This window comes from Calypte anna, chromosome 3 (assembly GCF_003957555.1).
Source record: "Calypte anna isolate BGI_N300 chromosome 3, bCalAnn1_v1.p, whole genome shotgun sequence".
Classification (NCBI taxonomy): domain Eukaryota; kingdom Metazoa; phylum Chordata; class Aves; order Apodiformes; family Trochilidae; genus Calypte; species Calypte anna.
In genome coordinates this window covers 30,147,723-30,161,699 of record NC_044246.1, presented here as the reverse complement: position 1 = coordinate 30,161,699, position 13,977 = coordinate 30,147,723, and the positions used below count along the sequence as shown (strand labels likewise).

General features: G+C 36.4%; 1 protein-coding gene across 1 annotated transcript in view; it reads right to left on the bottom strand.

Annotated features, from left to right (window-relative positions):
* Positions 1 to 13,977, bottom strand: part of SYNE1 (spectrin repeat containing nuclear envelope protein 1) — a 304,753-nt gene that overhangs the window by 126,207 nt on the left and 164,569 nt on the right. The window contains exons 65-74 of the mRNA XM_030446636.1: positions 13,156 to 13,473; positions 12,443 to 12,598; positions 11,484 to 11,654; positions 10,390 to 10,716; positions 9,053 to 9,205; positions 7,333 to 7,500; positions 6,342 to 6,518; positions 5,311 to 5,457; positions 3,383 to 3,508; positions 1,758 to 1,934 (exon numbers count right to left, since the gene is read on the bottom strand). Of these exons, the coding sequence (XP_030302496.1) occupies positions 1,758 to 1,934; positions 3,383 to 3,508; positions 5,311 to 5,457; positions 6,342 to 6,518; positions 7,333 to 7,500; positions 9,053 to 9,205; positions 10,390 to 10,716; positions 11,484 to 11,654; positions 12,443 to 12,598; positions 13,156 to 13,473 (1,920 nt within the window). The remainder of the gene's footprint in view (positions 1 to 1,757; positions 1,935 to 3,382; positions 3,509 to 5,310; positions 5,458 to 6,341; positions 6,519 to 7,332; positions 7,501 to 9,052; positions 9,206 to 10,389; positions 10,717 to 11,483; positions 11,655 to 12,442; positions 12,599 to 13,155; positions 13,474 to 13,977) is intronic.

Below are 13,977 nucleotides of genomic sequence, written 5' to 3'. Positions count from 1 at the left end.
AAAAGAAACAAATCAAAACCAATATGGTGACACCTACTCAAAATTCTAAGATGGAATTTAAATAAAAGCTGACATAAATAAGGAAAGGACTCATTATCTGTCCAGGGAAGTCCTGTAGAGATGTAAATTGGAAAAAGTGCCTTCTCTCCTCCTCTAACCTTTCCCCTCATCTTCTCAGGTGAGGTCAAGTTGCTTATAGACATGAAAGCAAACCAGAGCAGTTTCCAAGTGCCAGTGATAAACAGAAAGCATCATCAAGTCACACCTTGTTGCACAGGCTTCTGGACGAGCACAGCTCCCAGTGGGTCTCATGAGAAACCATTTTATCAGTACTGTTTCTAGCTCAATTTTTTCCTTTTCCAGTAAAGACTAAAAATAGGGATGAGTCCATGAGTCAGTAAGCCCCCACATCCATACTTTGTTTTGTTCCTACTTCTATAATAATGACCATTATTGCTGTCATTACTGAGAAAAGAATTATTATCTAGCTATGATTCCTATTTGATGTAACAAATTCCAGCAAATAAAAAGGTTCATTTATATGCATTTCTTACCAAATACAAAGTCATAGAGAACTCAAAAAAATAATATATAATATACTGACAACTAAAACTAACCAAATATTTTTCAGCACTTACACATTGTCTAGAGTAAACATAGTATTTTCCCAGCCTTTAATTCCAATAACTATAACTAAACAAATATTTAGTTCAGCACTTTGCTAGGATTATACATTTTCACTAAGGGCTGGTAGGGGTTCTAGAGAAGATGCTACTACCCTCATTACTCTTTGTGACTGCTTCAAATAGAACTGAGCATCATCAATTACCAGGACAAGATAAAACCACAAATTTGCCACATCTGACAATACATCAGATGCCTGCCTTTCATAATAATCTAAAATTACTGACTAAAATAGTGAAGAAATATGGGCTCCTGCGTTTTCCTGGACTGTAATGATGGCTAGTGTAACACGTTTCAGTCCACATTGTGCTGAGCTGTCTTCAAGGACTTCAACTTTGTTCAAACATTTCTGTAGCGCAGACATGAAAAGGAAGAGCTGTTTACTTTTCACCTAACTCCTAGCATGTCAGAAAAAAAAGACTACAAGAAAAGTCTAGACCAAAACTGAAAAAACCATGCATTTTTTCATTTATCACAGAAACAACCTGTTTTCCTGTTTCTTCTTGTTACGCTCATGTCTGTGATGTGTGCACAATGGCCACAAAAATTCTTTCCTCTGTAAATGAATTAGAGTAAGTGAAGATCTGAAGGCATTGAGCGCATTATTTCAGGTAAACCAAACTGGGTTTCTATCTAACCTATTCTCAAGACATTTTCAAATTCCAACAACACTGAATAGTTTCTCTGACTACTTTTGAAATGTATCTAAATAATTTAGAAGTATTGGAGTCAAAGAAATTAGAAAACATACACTGCAGTTCTTAGCTTTGGGTCCATTGTGATGCGTAATTAGCCAATTAAAACCGAGAGCAAATCAGAACAGTAGGCTAAAAATTATCTACTGTTAAAGAAAAACAACAAAAACCCAACAGAAAATATTAAGGTACAGTGCTTTGCTTTCGGTGTCACCCTGTATCACTAATAAGAAAACCATCTTTCCTTTGTCTTTGCTCATACTTTGAACATTCTAGCAATTCTGTGCAGTGCACGCACGTGGCATGAATGCATGAATAATAACAGACACAGGATTAACTACTTCTTTACCTTCTGTTCTTAATCTAAAGTCTCCTTACCTTAACCTGGAGTACCATATTCTGGGCAATGTTTAGCTCCAACTCTGCCCGTCTCCTTTTTAAATTCTGTAGTTGTTGATCTGCATCCTGGAAATATATCCAGAGCTCAGCCTTCATTTGTTTGATCTCTTCCCAACCTTGAGCTAAATACTGTGACTGCATTATCTGTTGCTCAATCTAGAAGAAATGAAAAGGAGTAGGAATGCTTTAATGCTGCTATTTTTGGAGAACGGAGGATGAATACCATTCTTCCTCTGAGTGCAATAATGTACTACAAATTTCTGCACTAGGTTACGAAGGGGCTAATATTATCCACAAAAAGAGTCATAACCTTCAGAAGTCATAAAAATCAGACCTATCAAAGGAAAGCTGTGGAAAAAAGAAAAATTATCTTTAACCCTTGGGAGAAGAAAGTTTACTTATGAATGTCTGCGTTTCAAAGTCTTCTCAGTCCTTTATTAAAGCTTAAATTAACTGTATGATTTCGTCTATTCCATGCCCAGAATACTGCTGGACTGTGCTCTGCGTGCCTTCATAATGACCAAATAAAAGATTAAACTAACCACTTTCATTTAATTTGATTCTGGCAGCTATTTTGCATATTTGCCTTTTGTAAAAAGCCAATAAGAAGAATGCTTACCAGCTCTGAGCACATCAACCACATTAGAGCTTCACGCGGCGTCTTTTGCTCCTAATCCAGCAGTAGGGAGCCTTTAAGGTTTAGACACTCAACCAGCTTAATTTATCTCAGCACTGTACCTACTGTCTGTGATCTCTTAAAAATGTTTCACTGCTTTATATATATAAGGAGAATCTTATTCTGATGTTTGGGATACTTTTCAGCAATTCAGTATTTGGACTGCCGTTTTTTTATGGATTACTTGGAGTTGTACAATTTGCTTCTCTGGTATGGAATACTGTTCTGTATATACTAGATTTTTACTCTTAGCAGAAGTAGTTCTAAAAGTTCCATTGTGCTTATGTATGAAACTAAAAGTTTTGTGTTCACCACAACTAGGAATGCTCATAATGTTTCTTTTTAAAAATCTCTTATGTCTATAATTTTATTCTAAAATCAGGCATTAAGATACTTTAAAACTTGAGGTAGACACCAATAAATTCATATGCTGAAAATACATGCATTCTGATTTATGAATTGACCCATTATATTTTTATGATAACAATATTTTAGTATACACTAATAAGAATATTAGTCTACTGTTGAATAAATAACAAAAGTTAAATATCTCCAATCTTTAACAAAATATATAGAAAATAGATCAAAATGTGTTTTATGGAAAAAAGTTATTTGGAATAGGTTTTCTTCCATAAAATTATATTTGTGTGGCTTTAGGCAAACATCTTGTAACATTGCCTAAGTACTTTAGAAACCGTTGTCGTGTGTCTTTGTGTCACTAGCAGGATAGAAGTATGTGGATTTAATTTTATAAAACAGAAACAGAACAACACAAAGAGAAAACTATTTCTAAAAGAAATACTTAAGATGAAAGTAGAAAGATATTTCTTTAAACCATTACCCAATATGACCTTTTTACAAGAGGACAGATCAAGGCAGTTAAAGCTCTAAATAGGATTAAAAACAAGTTGTTGTAGTTATCTTGTACCGTTTGTTTTACTTGCTGAATATCTGTTGCTGTACTCTTCACTGTGGCATCTGACAGATCACACATGGAACACAAAAGATCCAGATATGTATTGGCTTGCTCCTGCAGAGCCCGGAAATGTTTCACCTGTGGGAATACAATCCTCAAATAAACTCTGAGACTTTGGAAATAATATTTTATTACAATCATGCATTTCAGTATTTTTACTTTAGCTTATTATTTCCAAAAGATGAAATGTAGACTTTTACTATTTTATTAGGTAAGGCTTCTCTATCATAATTACAGAAAAAAGTAATTCTGGTTATCAACCATTTATCAAAGCTCTTACTAACATATGCATTACCTTGCTTGCCTGCTTATAAATAAAGTGTTGGATAGATACAGTTTCAACAAGGGGATTTACTTTCCCAAGGTGGAAGGGAAACGGGACCATAGCCAATCATGAAAGTGTCAGGATGCCCATACCTATACAGTTCATCAGTATCTCACAGATCCTGGGGAACCCAGGCCCATGGCACAACATACTTTCCTGAACCTTCTGAAACCCTCCCAATATCTACAGTTCCCAAGATCAGACAAAATGATGTTGATAGGCGTTCTTGCTATTGACATTGCCCATAGGAGCTCACCTTTACCTATGAAGAGTTTCCCCATCACAAAAGAAAATGTTAATAGTAGTGTTGGCAGGAAGGGCAATAACACACCTCTCAGTCCCAGGAAGGAGAGGTGAGTGACCACTTAATGCAGCAGGCCAGTGATGGGCTCTTGTGGGCAAACAGGCAAACACAACAGCAGTGTGCCCTTGTGATAACCCTAGATTATTGCATTAGCAAGAATGCAGAGAGCAAACTCTGGGAAGTGATTATTCTCCTGTTCTTCCAATTGCAAAATGTCCCTTGTAGATTTTGATCAGCTTCCCTTTTCCTCCATAGAAGAGATACAGGCAAACTTGCAAATCTAGTGAAAGGCTGGGAGGATATGGGGCTGCAGTTTGTGTCATTTGGGCAGGAACTAGGTTTGTACAGCCTGAAGAAGAGAGGCTAATTCTGGTCAGCTATTAGTTAAAATGGTAGGGTTCTGACAGGGGCAGTACTGATGACACTGGTCACTTGCCTACAGACTTGACTGCTCATCATCAGTTGGTTGTTAACATCAGGACTCTGCTGTTCTCACATGTATGCTGCAGGACTGCATATCACTGGGAAAGCACTGCCCTCCTCACTCCACCATCACCTTCTGCTTCTCCTGCCCTTGTGGAGCTGTCAGGTGTAGTATTTCAAGGTCTTTATTAAGCCACATGGTGAATGAAACAGCCCTGAATTCCAGTATTTTTAATACCATGCCAGTTTACTTTGAAGACAAGGTACAAATGAAATGTAAAATGCATGAAGTTACTAAAAATAATCAAGAAACAAAGAAATCATTCTTAATGGCCAATGTGGGCTGGAGTCAGTTATATGCTCTTAAGGCTGAAAATTTGTTTTGATTGTTATAATTTAAGCTGTGTCCACAGTACTATGAAGCCAGGTCTATTTTGTTAAATAGACAATAATAAGTTAAATAGACAAATATGTTAAATAGACAAAATAGTTAAATAGACAAAAATAAGTTAAGCAATTGGACAAGAAGGAAGTAAAAACTGCTTTGCTAAACATATCTGTTGAATATCTGAGCAGGTTTATCTAGTTAGCCAACTATTTTTCAGGTAAAATATTTCTGATGACTAGAAGGGCTAGCAAAAGCCCTGTGTGATTTTTCACCTGTTATTTTCCACTTCAAGGTTTTATTTTTGGGCTGAGAATAAACAATGAGGCTATGCAGATCCCTGAGAAAGTCTGGGACTGTAACTATTTGCTATTAATATAAATTTCTTACCCAAATTCAATTTATTAAGAATAACTGAGCATTTTCAAGGTCTAAGCTTTTACCTGTTTAACTGCATCTGCCAGGCTGAAAGGTGGCCAGGTTGCTGGCTTTAGCTCAGACTGCACTGTAGACAGCCAAGTCTGGCACTGTTGTAGAGTATCCTGATGATTAACATGCTTCTGAAGTTCATGTTCCAAACTCTGGTACACCTAAGATAAACATTTAGTAAGGTCATCACATTTTCAAATATCACTATTGTCTTTCTTGTCCCACCTTGAAAACTGCAGGTAAAACAGAATTATTAAGACTTTGGTTATTTTAGCCCTTGTACATAGAAGTACCAATGGATGAAAGCTTCTCAGGCTTTCACTTCATCTTGCCAGTTTGTAAAGAAGATGGACAATATCTAAGGCATGACTTCTGGAAACAAAAAATAAAGATGCAAATAAAGATGCATTTTCTCTTACTTCTTTATTCTTGTTCAGTATTTTGCCATTGATCTAGTGTGAGTTTTTATGTACCTCTACAAATCTTAATGACTATGAAGTCTACCTTTAAGAATTTTGGTTTGGGTTGTTTTGGTTTGTTTGTTTGTTAGGTTGTTTGTTTTGTTTTTTTAAAACTATCCTGGCTTAATCTCCTAATTGGATTAGCAGAATGACCCAATTAGCCCTTCTTAACTGTATATTCTGGTTTTACTGAGACAGTATTTCTTAGCACATTATTAAGAACTGTTACATATGTATGCAAACTACTGGAAGTAAGAGTGCAATTTGCTCCCTAGTTTTTGAAGGGAAATAGCTGGCTAATTTCTTTAAGGTGGCTGCTCAGAAGCTAGGGTAATGTTATGGTAGTGAGGGTGTGGAGAGATGAACTGACAGGTGGCTAGTTCTGCTGGCTGCAGAGCAATATTTGAATTACAAGGAATTCAACAGTAGAACAGTCATGTAGTGTTACATGAATAACTTATAGGTCCAATTTAAATGGAGATAGTAAAATAAGATTTACATCATGTAAAGAAATAACTACCTAGAGAAATTACAATGCATGTTACACTTAAATGGCGTAAAAGCATTTTTGAAACACAACTTACTCTTTGGGCTGTGCTACATATGGCAGAATAGCTGTCCCTTGTCCCCTGAAGATGGCTTTGTATGTTTTGCTTAAATTTTGCTTGAAGATGTTCTGTGCATTGACTGATCAAATAATCACCTTTACTCTTAAGGTTGTTCAAACGATCTTCAAATCCTGCTATTTCTTCCATGATAGCCTAAGAAATAGATAAAATAATTTTGAAGATATATTTTAAACATAAACCTTATTCTGCATCACAGCTTTTTGTTTGTTTGTTTATTCCCCATTAAATACTCTTTGTCTTCAGAGTTGAAAAAAGCTTTTAGACAACATATCATATCTACCAGAGTATATAATAACTGTAAAAAAAAAAAATCATATCTACTGGAGTATATAATCACTGTAAAATCATTGTCAAAGTCTGTACAGAGATAACCTACAGCAAAATCAGTAGCAGTTTCATAACGTGTAATCCAAATAAGATCTTTATTGCATACTGCACAGGGCTCTGGCAACTTCTCTGGTATCTATTAAGGAGGACTAAATTCTCTGCTGAAGCATATCTTACTCCATAAGCTCTTCCAGTGGGGACAGTTCTGTCCATTGACTGCAATGAAGCCAAACGTTTAGCTAAGGAACTTACAAAAAGAGTAACACACTAATCACAAGGAATTAAATAATTTCGATATTTGTCCTTGGAATCTTGATAGAGACTTTTATCTGCTTTTTGTGGCCTATTGCCTGAGATATCTGAGAAAAAAATCTGACACAGGAATCAAACTACTGTACAATAAAGCTCTTGTGCATATGCAGTCTCAATCAATAAATAGTGCTAACAACGAGGTAGATTTGTTAACTGCATTAATGACACAGATACTTACCTACATAGTAAACAGCAAGAGGAATAAAACAGGTGAATGACAAGTAGAGCTTTGGAGTAAAGACAGAGCAGCAAAGAAGAAAAATTCTGTTTTACCAGACATAGGACATTTACCCAACAGCAAACCCACCTTGTGGTTAGCTAATTGCTGAGTGATCATTTCAAGATTATTGCCTTCCACAAGGTCGGGGCTGACCAGCCTGCTGGACATCTGTAGTAACCATTTCTCTCCTTCTTGCAAATCACTGTTGTAATCCTCATGTTCTTTTACTCTTACCTCTAAGGTTTCAACGTATGCCTGCAGGTTCACAATAGCAACAACAACAAAAAATTACACGTTAAGGTAACTGCAGGATTTAAAAATTCCAACTAACTATCCAAAGAAAACCTGAAAAATAAAAACTACCAAGAGCCTGAAAGCACTTAAAAGGGTTAACTTCTGAATTTATATTTCTGTGAGGAACTCTCATATGAGCTGTTAAGGAATACACCAAAGATATTCCTTGTGTGAATAAACTCTGTGGTACTGAGCAGTACCTTCACTCCAGATGAAATATCATACTTTGAAGACTGAGGAAAAGAGAGAATCTCCTTACTTTAGGAAAAGGAACACTGTCAACTTGACATTAAGTTCACTTAGAAAGAGTATTATACTCTGAGAGTATAATAACCAAACATTATGATTGGGTCCCTGCTGCTTACAGCCTTTACACAAACATATTGCCTATTATTGGGGTGGGCAAATCAAAAATGTACACACCGAGTTAAAATGTATTTATTATGTTTAAGAGAGATTTTTCTTAAACTTATCTACATTTAAGCCATCAATCTTATATCTATTGCAATAGATAGCAGTTTGGTGGTACAGATGAAAGGAATATCTGTAAATGAAAAATCAGTTGTGAAAAGAATAAGACCACTTGCTATTGGTGGATGGATTGGCAATTAAAGGTGCTTAGGTCAAACATAAATACTAATATGGTTTGCAGTGCTTAGCCTTGTTAAGAGTATAAGCTATTAAAAGCTTTAGGAATAATCATACTTTAGGACACATTTAGAAGTACTAGATTCTCCCAAGTATTACACACATGTGGTCCAATGAATCAATATTCATTAATAATGCCATTGCTGAATTAAATTATATCCACCTTGCAGTTCACTTTCTCCAGTGACTTCAACAACTAAACTGGATTAAACAAGGTTTGAGTGAGATCTAGCTGAAACAGGAGGTGAAATGGTATAATTTAAAGCTGCTGTCCCTTCAAGAAATAATGTTTTTAGAAATCTATTCAAAGCAATTAAAAATAGTAACAATCCCATGATTAAAGACAGGACTCAGGGAAATGAGAGAAAGCTGAATCAAGGGAGGTTTAGGTTAGATATCAGGAAAAGGTTTTTCACCCAGAGGGCAGTTAAGCAATGGAACAAGCTCCCCAGGGAAGTGGTCACAGCCTCAAGCCTGACTGAGCTCAAAAACAATTTGGATGGTGGTCTCAGGTGCATGGTGTGATTCTGGGGGTGCCCTACACAGGGACAGGAGTTGGACTTCATGATCCTGATGGATCCAACTTAGCATATTTTATGATTGTATGATATATTTCCCCTTAATTCTACAACGACTTTACCTTTCATACTCAAAAATCATTTCAGCTACTTTTTTTCAATTCATTTAGGTAGAAGTTCCTTCCATATTCAAGAATCTCCCCATAAAACAAGCAATAAAAAAAAATAAATATAACTGGTTCTGTGTACAGGGTGTGACATGACAGCATGGCTCAAAGAGTCAATGCCTTAAAAGCAAAAAAAGATAGCAGACTGAATGAACCTAGAGTTTTTTCCTGACTTTTTACCTTTGTTGTGCTGCAGAGTTCTTGGTAACTGCTCTGAAGGTCTTGAATGTTGTTCTTTAGAGTCACATCATTCATCAGATCAAAAAGAGCTTCTCCCTTTTCTATCACCGATTTTATGGAAGGCTCCTGGGACAGAACAGTCTGCTGTATGGACTACAATGCAAACAACAATTAAAAAAAAAAAATATATATATATGGAACGTTGAAGATCCATTTCACTAACTTCCCTTGGATCTGAAGCACAGCCTTCTATCGCAGTATGGATATCATCCTTGCAAGATGAGAAAATCTTTGCTACTCTCTCTCAGACATTCCCTGAGATGACAACTTCTCAGCATCTAAGAGCAATTGCTTGTTTTGTGTGTAACAAATAGCATGGCTAATAATCTCCACCTAGTGAAGGAGCAAGTACTAGGGATAAAACTTCCTCAGAGGAACAAGTTCTGCAAATAGGTGGCCAAGTATCACCAAACTCATCCTCTTAATGAGACAGTCTGCAGATGAGTGCATAAGAGTGTTCTCTTGGGATTATGTAGTCTGATCTATTATGTCATTATCCTCTGGCTCAGACAGTTTGGCACATGCCAGCATCTATCAAATGACAGTGAGATAGCAGCTTCCCAAACATGTGGAAAGTAATCACACAGCTATAATATATGAGAGAATACTGAAGTGGGTGAGGGATAATGGGCAGTTTCAGAGAGAATGCCTTGGTACATGGTTTTAGCTACAACTGTAAATCATAGCAACATCTGGGCTCCTCATAAAGAGGGTTAGCTCCACGCCAGCCAGATCCAGTACACATCTTATGAAACTGCTGTAATCCTGAAGTATTTTACAAAAACATCATTAGGAAATGCAATAGGGTTCATCATAATTTTTTCCACTCATTTTTATGACTGAAAAAAACCCAAGCCAACACTTCATCAGAATCCTCACTGAAAATAGAGGAATCCATAGCAGCTGACTGTCTTAGATGTCAGCTGAACCGGGACATTCAGCTTTAACCAGAAAGCTGATTAAGACAATGTAAAGAAGGCAATGGCTGCAGTGAAGAAGGACCCATCAGTGGAATTACTCATATGTGTGCACATGAAATAATTTGGCTGCATAACTGGGATTTTTCAAATGTGGAAGCCTTTGTAGGATATTTGGATTTGAAATCTACTCTGGTTCACAGATCCATCTGCTCACTCGGATGCTGATTTGGACATCCAGATGAGAGACATCTCATACGTCTATTGAGGAAACGTGAACAGCGATGTGGATCACAAGTTACACTGCAAGTCACTAGGTCAAAATCGATTTGATAGTACAATGATAAAGATCCTTTTTACCTTGTATTTGGACAACTGGGCCTTCTTCTCATAGAGTTCACTCTTTGGTTCTGCTGGAGCATGCAACACAGCCTGGTACTCTATGACCCACTGAGTCTGTGCCTTGTATTTGTCTGAGAACTCCTTTGCCAGCTGGAGGCACTTCTCTGAAGTCATGTATTCTTTCCTGATGGAGCCCGCCAGCTCTTCAAGATGTTCCACATGATCTCCAATTTCTTTTCTTAACTGGTCGACTTCATTTTCTACCATATACTTTATAGCTCGCTCACCCTTCTCACGGGCAGATTTCAGTAAACTGTGCCCTATGTCCATATCTCCGAGTAACAGCTGTGAAGGAAGGATTTGTTAACAAAAAAGTGCAAGATCTTGCCTTTTTTTTCTTCTCCTTTTCTTTTTTTTTTTTTAAAACTCATTGTAGCTCTATTACCAGTTAGAGACTAAATAATTGTGTTTTTTTTTTCTTAAGGATACAGAAGGATACTTTTCATTACAAGTTTGCCTGCAGTTAAAGTGTAGAAAGCTAGAAGGAGGCAGAGAAAGCAAATACTTCTGTTACACAGTGGGCTTGTGAAGATAAACAGAAACTGAGGGCTGTCAGGAGAGGATTTGTACTGCAAATGCTGGAATAGATGAACGTTTTCCCCTAACAGAGTATGTTTTAGTTGGAGAGCATATGTAAAACTCATCTATAACTCTGAGATGAAACACAAGTTTTACCACTGAGTTATTTCAATGAGGAGAAACAGGAAGCACTTCCTTCTGCAGTGCATACTGGTTAAAATATTCATGACAGGACGCTTTGGAGGGGGTATTTATTTCAAGTTTCAATCTAAATCAAAAACCATACAAACACTCTTCATGGAAGTATACGATAATATTATATAGGACTATTCGTAACCTCAACAATTACACTGTGATCTAATCTGTATATGACAGGAGAACAGTAAGTTTTATACTGGGTGGTCTTTATCCTATTATCCTATTGCCTTTTCTGAGCAAGGTCAAAAGAGAATTTCAAGCAGCTGTTACAACACATGTTAAAATATAATCTCTTAGGTGAAGAGTAACTAAAATTGCATTCAAGAAAACTGTACCTCTAGCTTCTGCACTTTTTTCTCCATCGCTGCTTTACCAACCACATCAGACTTGGTGATCACATTTCTGAAGTTCTTGTTAGTGGCTCCATACCAATTTGTGTAAGCACTAAAAGCCAATTCTGACTCCTCCATACAGCGTATTTCTTCTTCCAGAAACTTTATTTGTTCCTTCAAACAAGGAGGGTGTGGGGAGGAAACAAGAACCATCCAAATGTTTGTCATTGCTATTGACTAAACATAGTAATAAGCTGCTATTTATTAATAAACCTTATATACTAAGTTTAACACAACTTTTGAGTTATATCTATGGAATAATTCTCACAGGGGTCTTGTTAAGAGTGTACACAAAGCAAATATTAATATTAAAAGTGAGTTCACTAATGTTAAAACTGAGATGTAATGTACTTACATTTTGGAATTTGAGTGGTGTGACTCATGATGAGATACCTATTACATAGTGACCTGAAAACTGCACCTTATCAATTAATATTTTCCCCGTATCTATATGTTTCATTGATAACCTGAAAATATTTTCTAGAGGTCTTTCAGCATTCAAACACAATGTATGCTGGATTTTTCTCCTGAAACTGACACAGAAGACAATAGCTGTATCTGATAAATAATGGATATTTTTTATAGACCATCATCCTCATTATAAAACTCTAATACTTGTAGTCCAGTGAAACCTACATGTCTCTGTATGTATACATATGAATATAGATGTGAATTTTATATTATGGAGTCTATTATTGTGACTATATTATAATCTAATTATATATATATAATATATGACTATATTATAATCTAATTATATATATATATATATATATTGTGACTATATTATAATCTAATTATATATCTAATGAATAAACTCTGATAAATTAACAAAGTTTGCTAATATTTGTTTCTTAACTGAAAATCTATGATGTTACAATGAACTAATTTTCATTACTTACCAAGACATGAAGAAGAAGAGTTTGGTAGCGAGATGTAAGCTGTGTGGCCTGGCTTCCCATTCTATTTGCAGCAAGATTTTCCTCTAGTATTTGCTGAGCCAATACCCCAACTTCCTCCACATCATCTTTGTAGACTGTAATTTCTTCATGCCACTTCTAAGACAAAGATATTACCCAGTTTATATGACTGATACACGTGTCTTAAACACAACAGGAATTTATAATTCCTTCAGGAAGCCACTGATAAGGAAAACAAGTACATGGTTGTAAATTTGGATTTTCAACAAGAAAATAAAACACAGTCTCATGAAAGTTAATGTAACAACTATGCTTGAAGTTTTATTGTACCATATGGACTGCTTTTCACTGCATGTGATTCAATACTTCTTCCCCTGCCCGGTCCCCCTCCGCCCCTGTAATAATAGAATGCAATCTGGACTCCCGATAGAATTTGCCCAAAGTTTTAAAGGTGACTAAAGAGCAACCTTGAATGTCTTCAAATCTGCTACAAAAGAGCATATGAATTCCGGGTTTCCAGTAAAATGGGAGAAACCTGGACACAGAAGGCATGACGGTGTCTTGATTCCATCATTTTAGGCACCACCTCAGAATAAATTGGAATGCTTCCTGTCACTTTCACAGTGCGACCAAGAACTGATGTGGAAATCTCGCGTAGTATTTTGCTTAAGGAATGCCTTAACTATATTCTTTACCTTCATTTGCTGAAGCTGCATCTCCTTTGTTGCTCTACCAGACTGCCTCCCAGTCCTGATGGTAACTTTCTTCTCCAGATCTGTTAGCCAGTCATTAACCTTCTGAAATTTTTTTTCCATTAACCTCAGCCTGCTCACAGTGGCGTTTAATTGGCTTCTCGCTTCAGAAAGCTTGTGCTGATAAACTTGCCAATCCTGCCGTAAGGATTCCAGGGCTCGGTCTTCTACCTGTGGAATTCCCCAGGGAATCACCTCCTCTCTGGTATGGACAGCAGCATTCAATAATGCTTGTCCTTCAGCACAGTGTACCTGCAGCTCCTGTAAAGGCAGAGTTAGGGATACTTATTCTATATTAACAGCTTTCATTGACATGGGAAACAAACAAACTTACTGGTTCTAGTTATCAAAAAAGCATATACCTCATGTTATGTAGATAGTCCTTTTAGTTATCTATGTTTGAACACAGATTACACCATCTCTAAGGACACCTATTATGGCATAATCACATAGCAAGCCAAACATCACTATTATCAACAAGTGAATTGGAGAAAATTATTGACAAAGCATGTATCAAATTCTCTCTCTGCTAAGTTTACCATCAGCTCTGAAATATTAGCTGCCTGAGCTGGCATGGGATGGATGCAATTCATTTAGCACAGCCTTGAATTAAAAATTTCACAGAAGCGGGAAACAGATTGCAAGACAGATTCTAAAATCAGATCTGTTTAAAAAAAAGCAACAGGATGAGGCTTCAATTTTTAAAACCAAACAGATCTATTTATTTTTACATATGTTTGAGATGGCACTCCAAAACAATTCTTA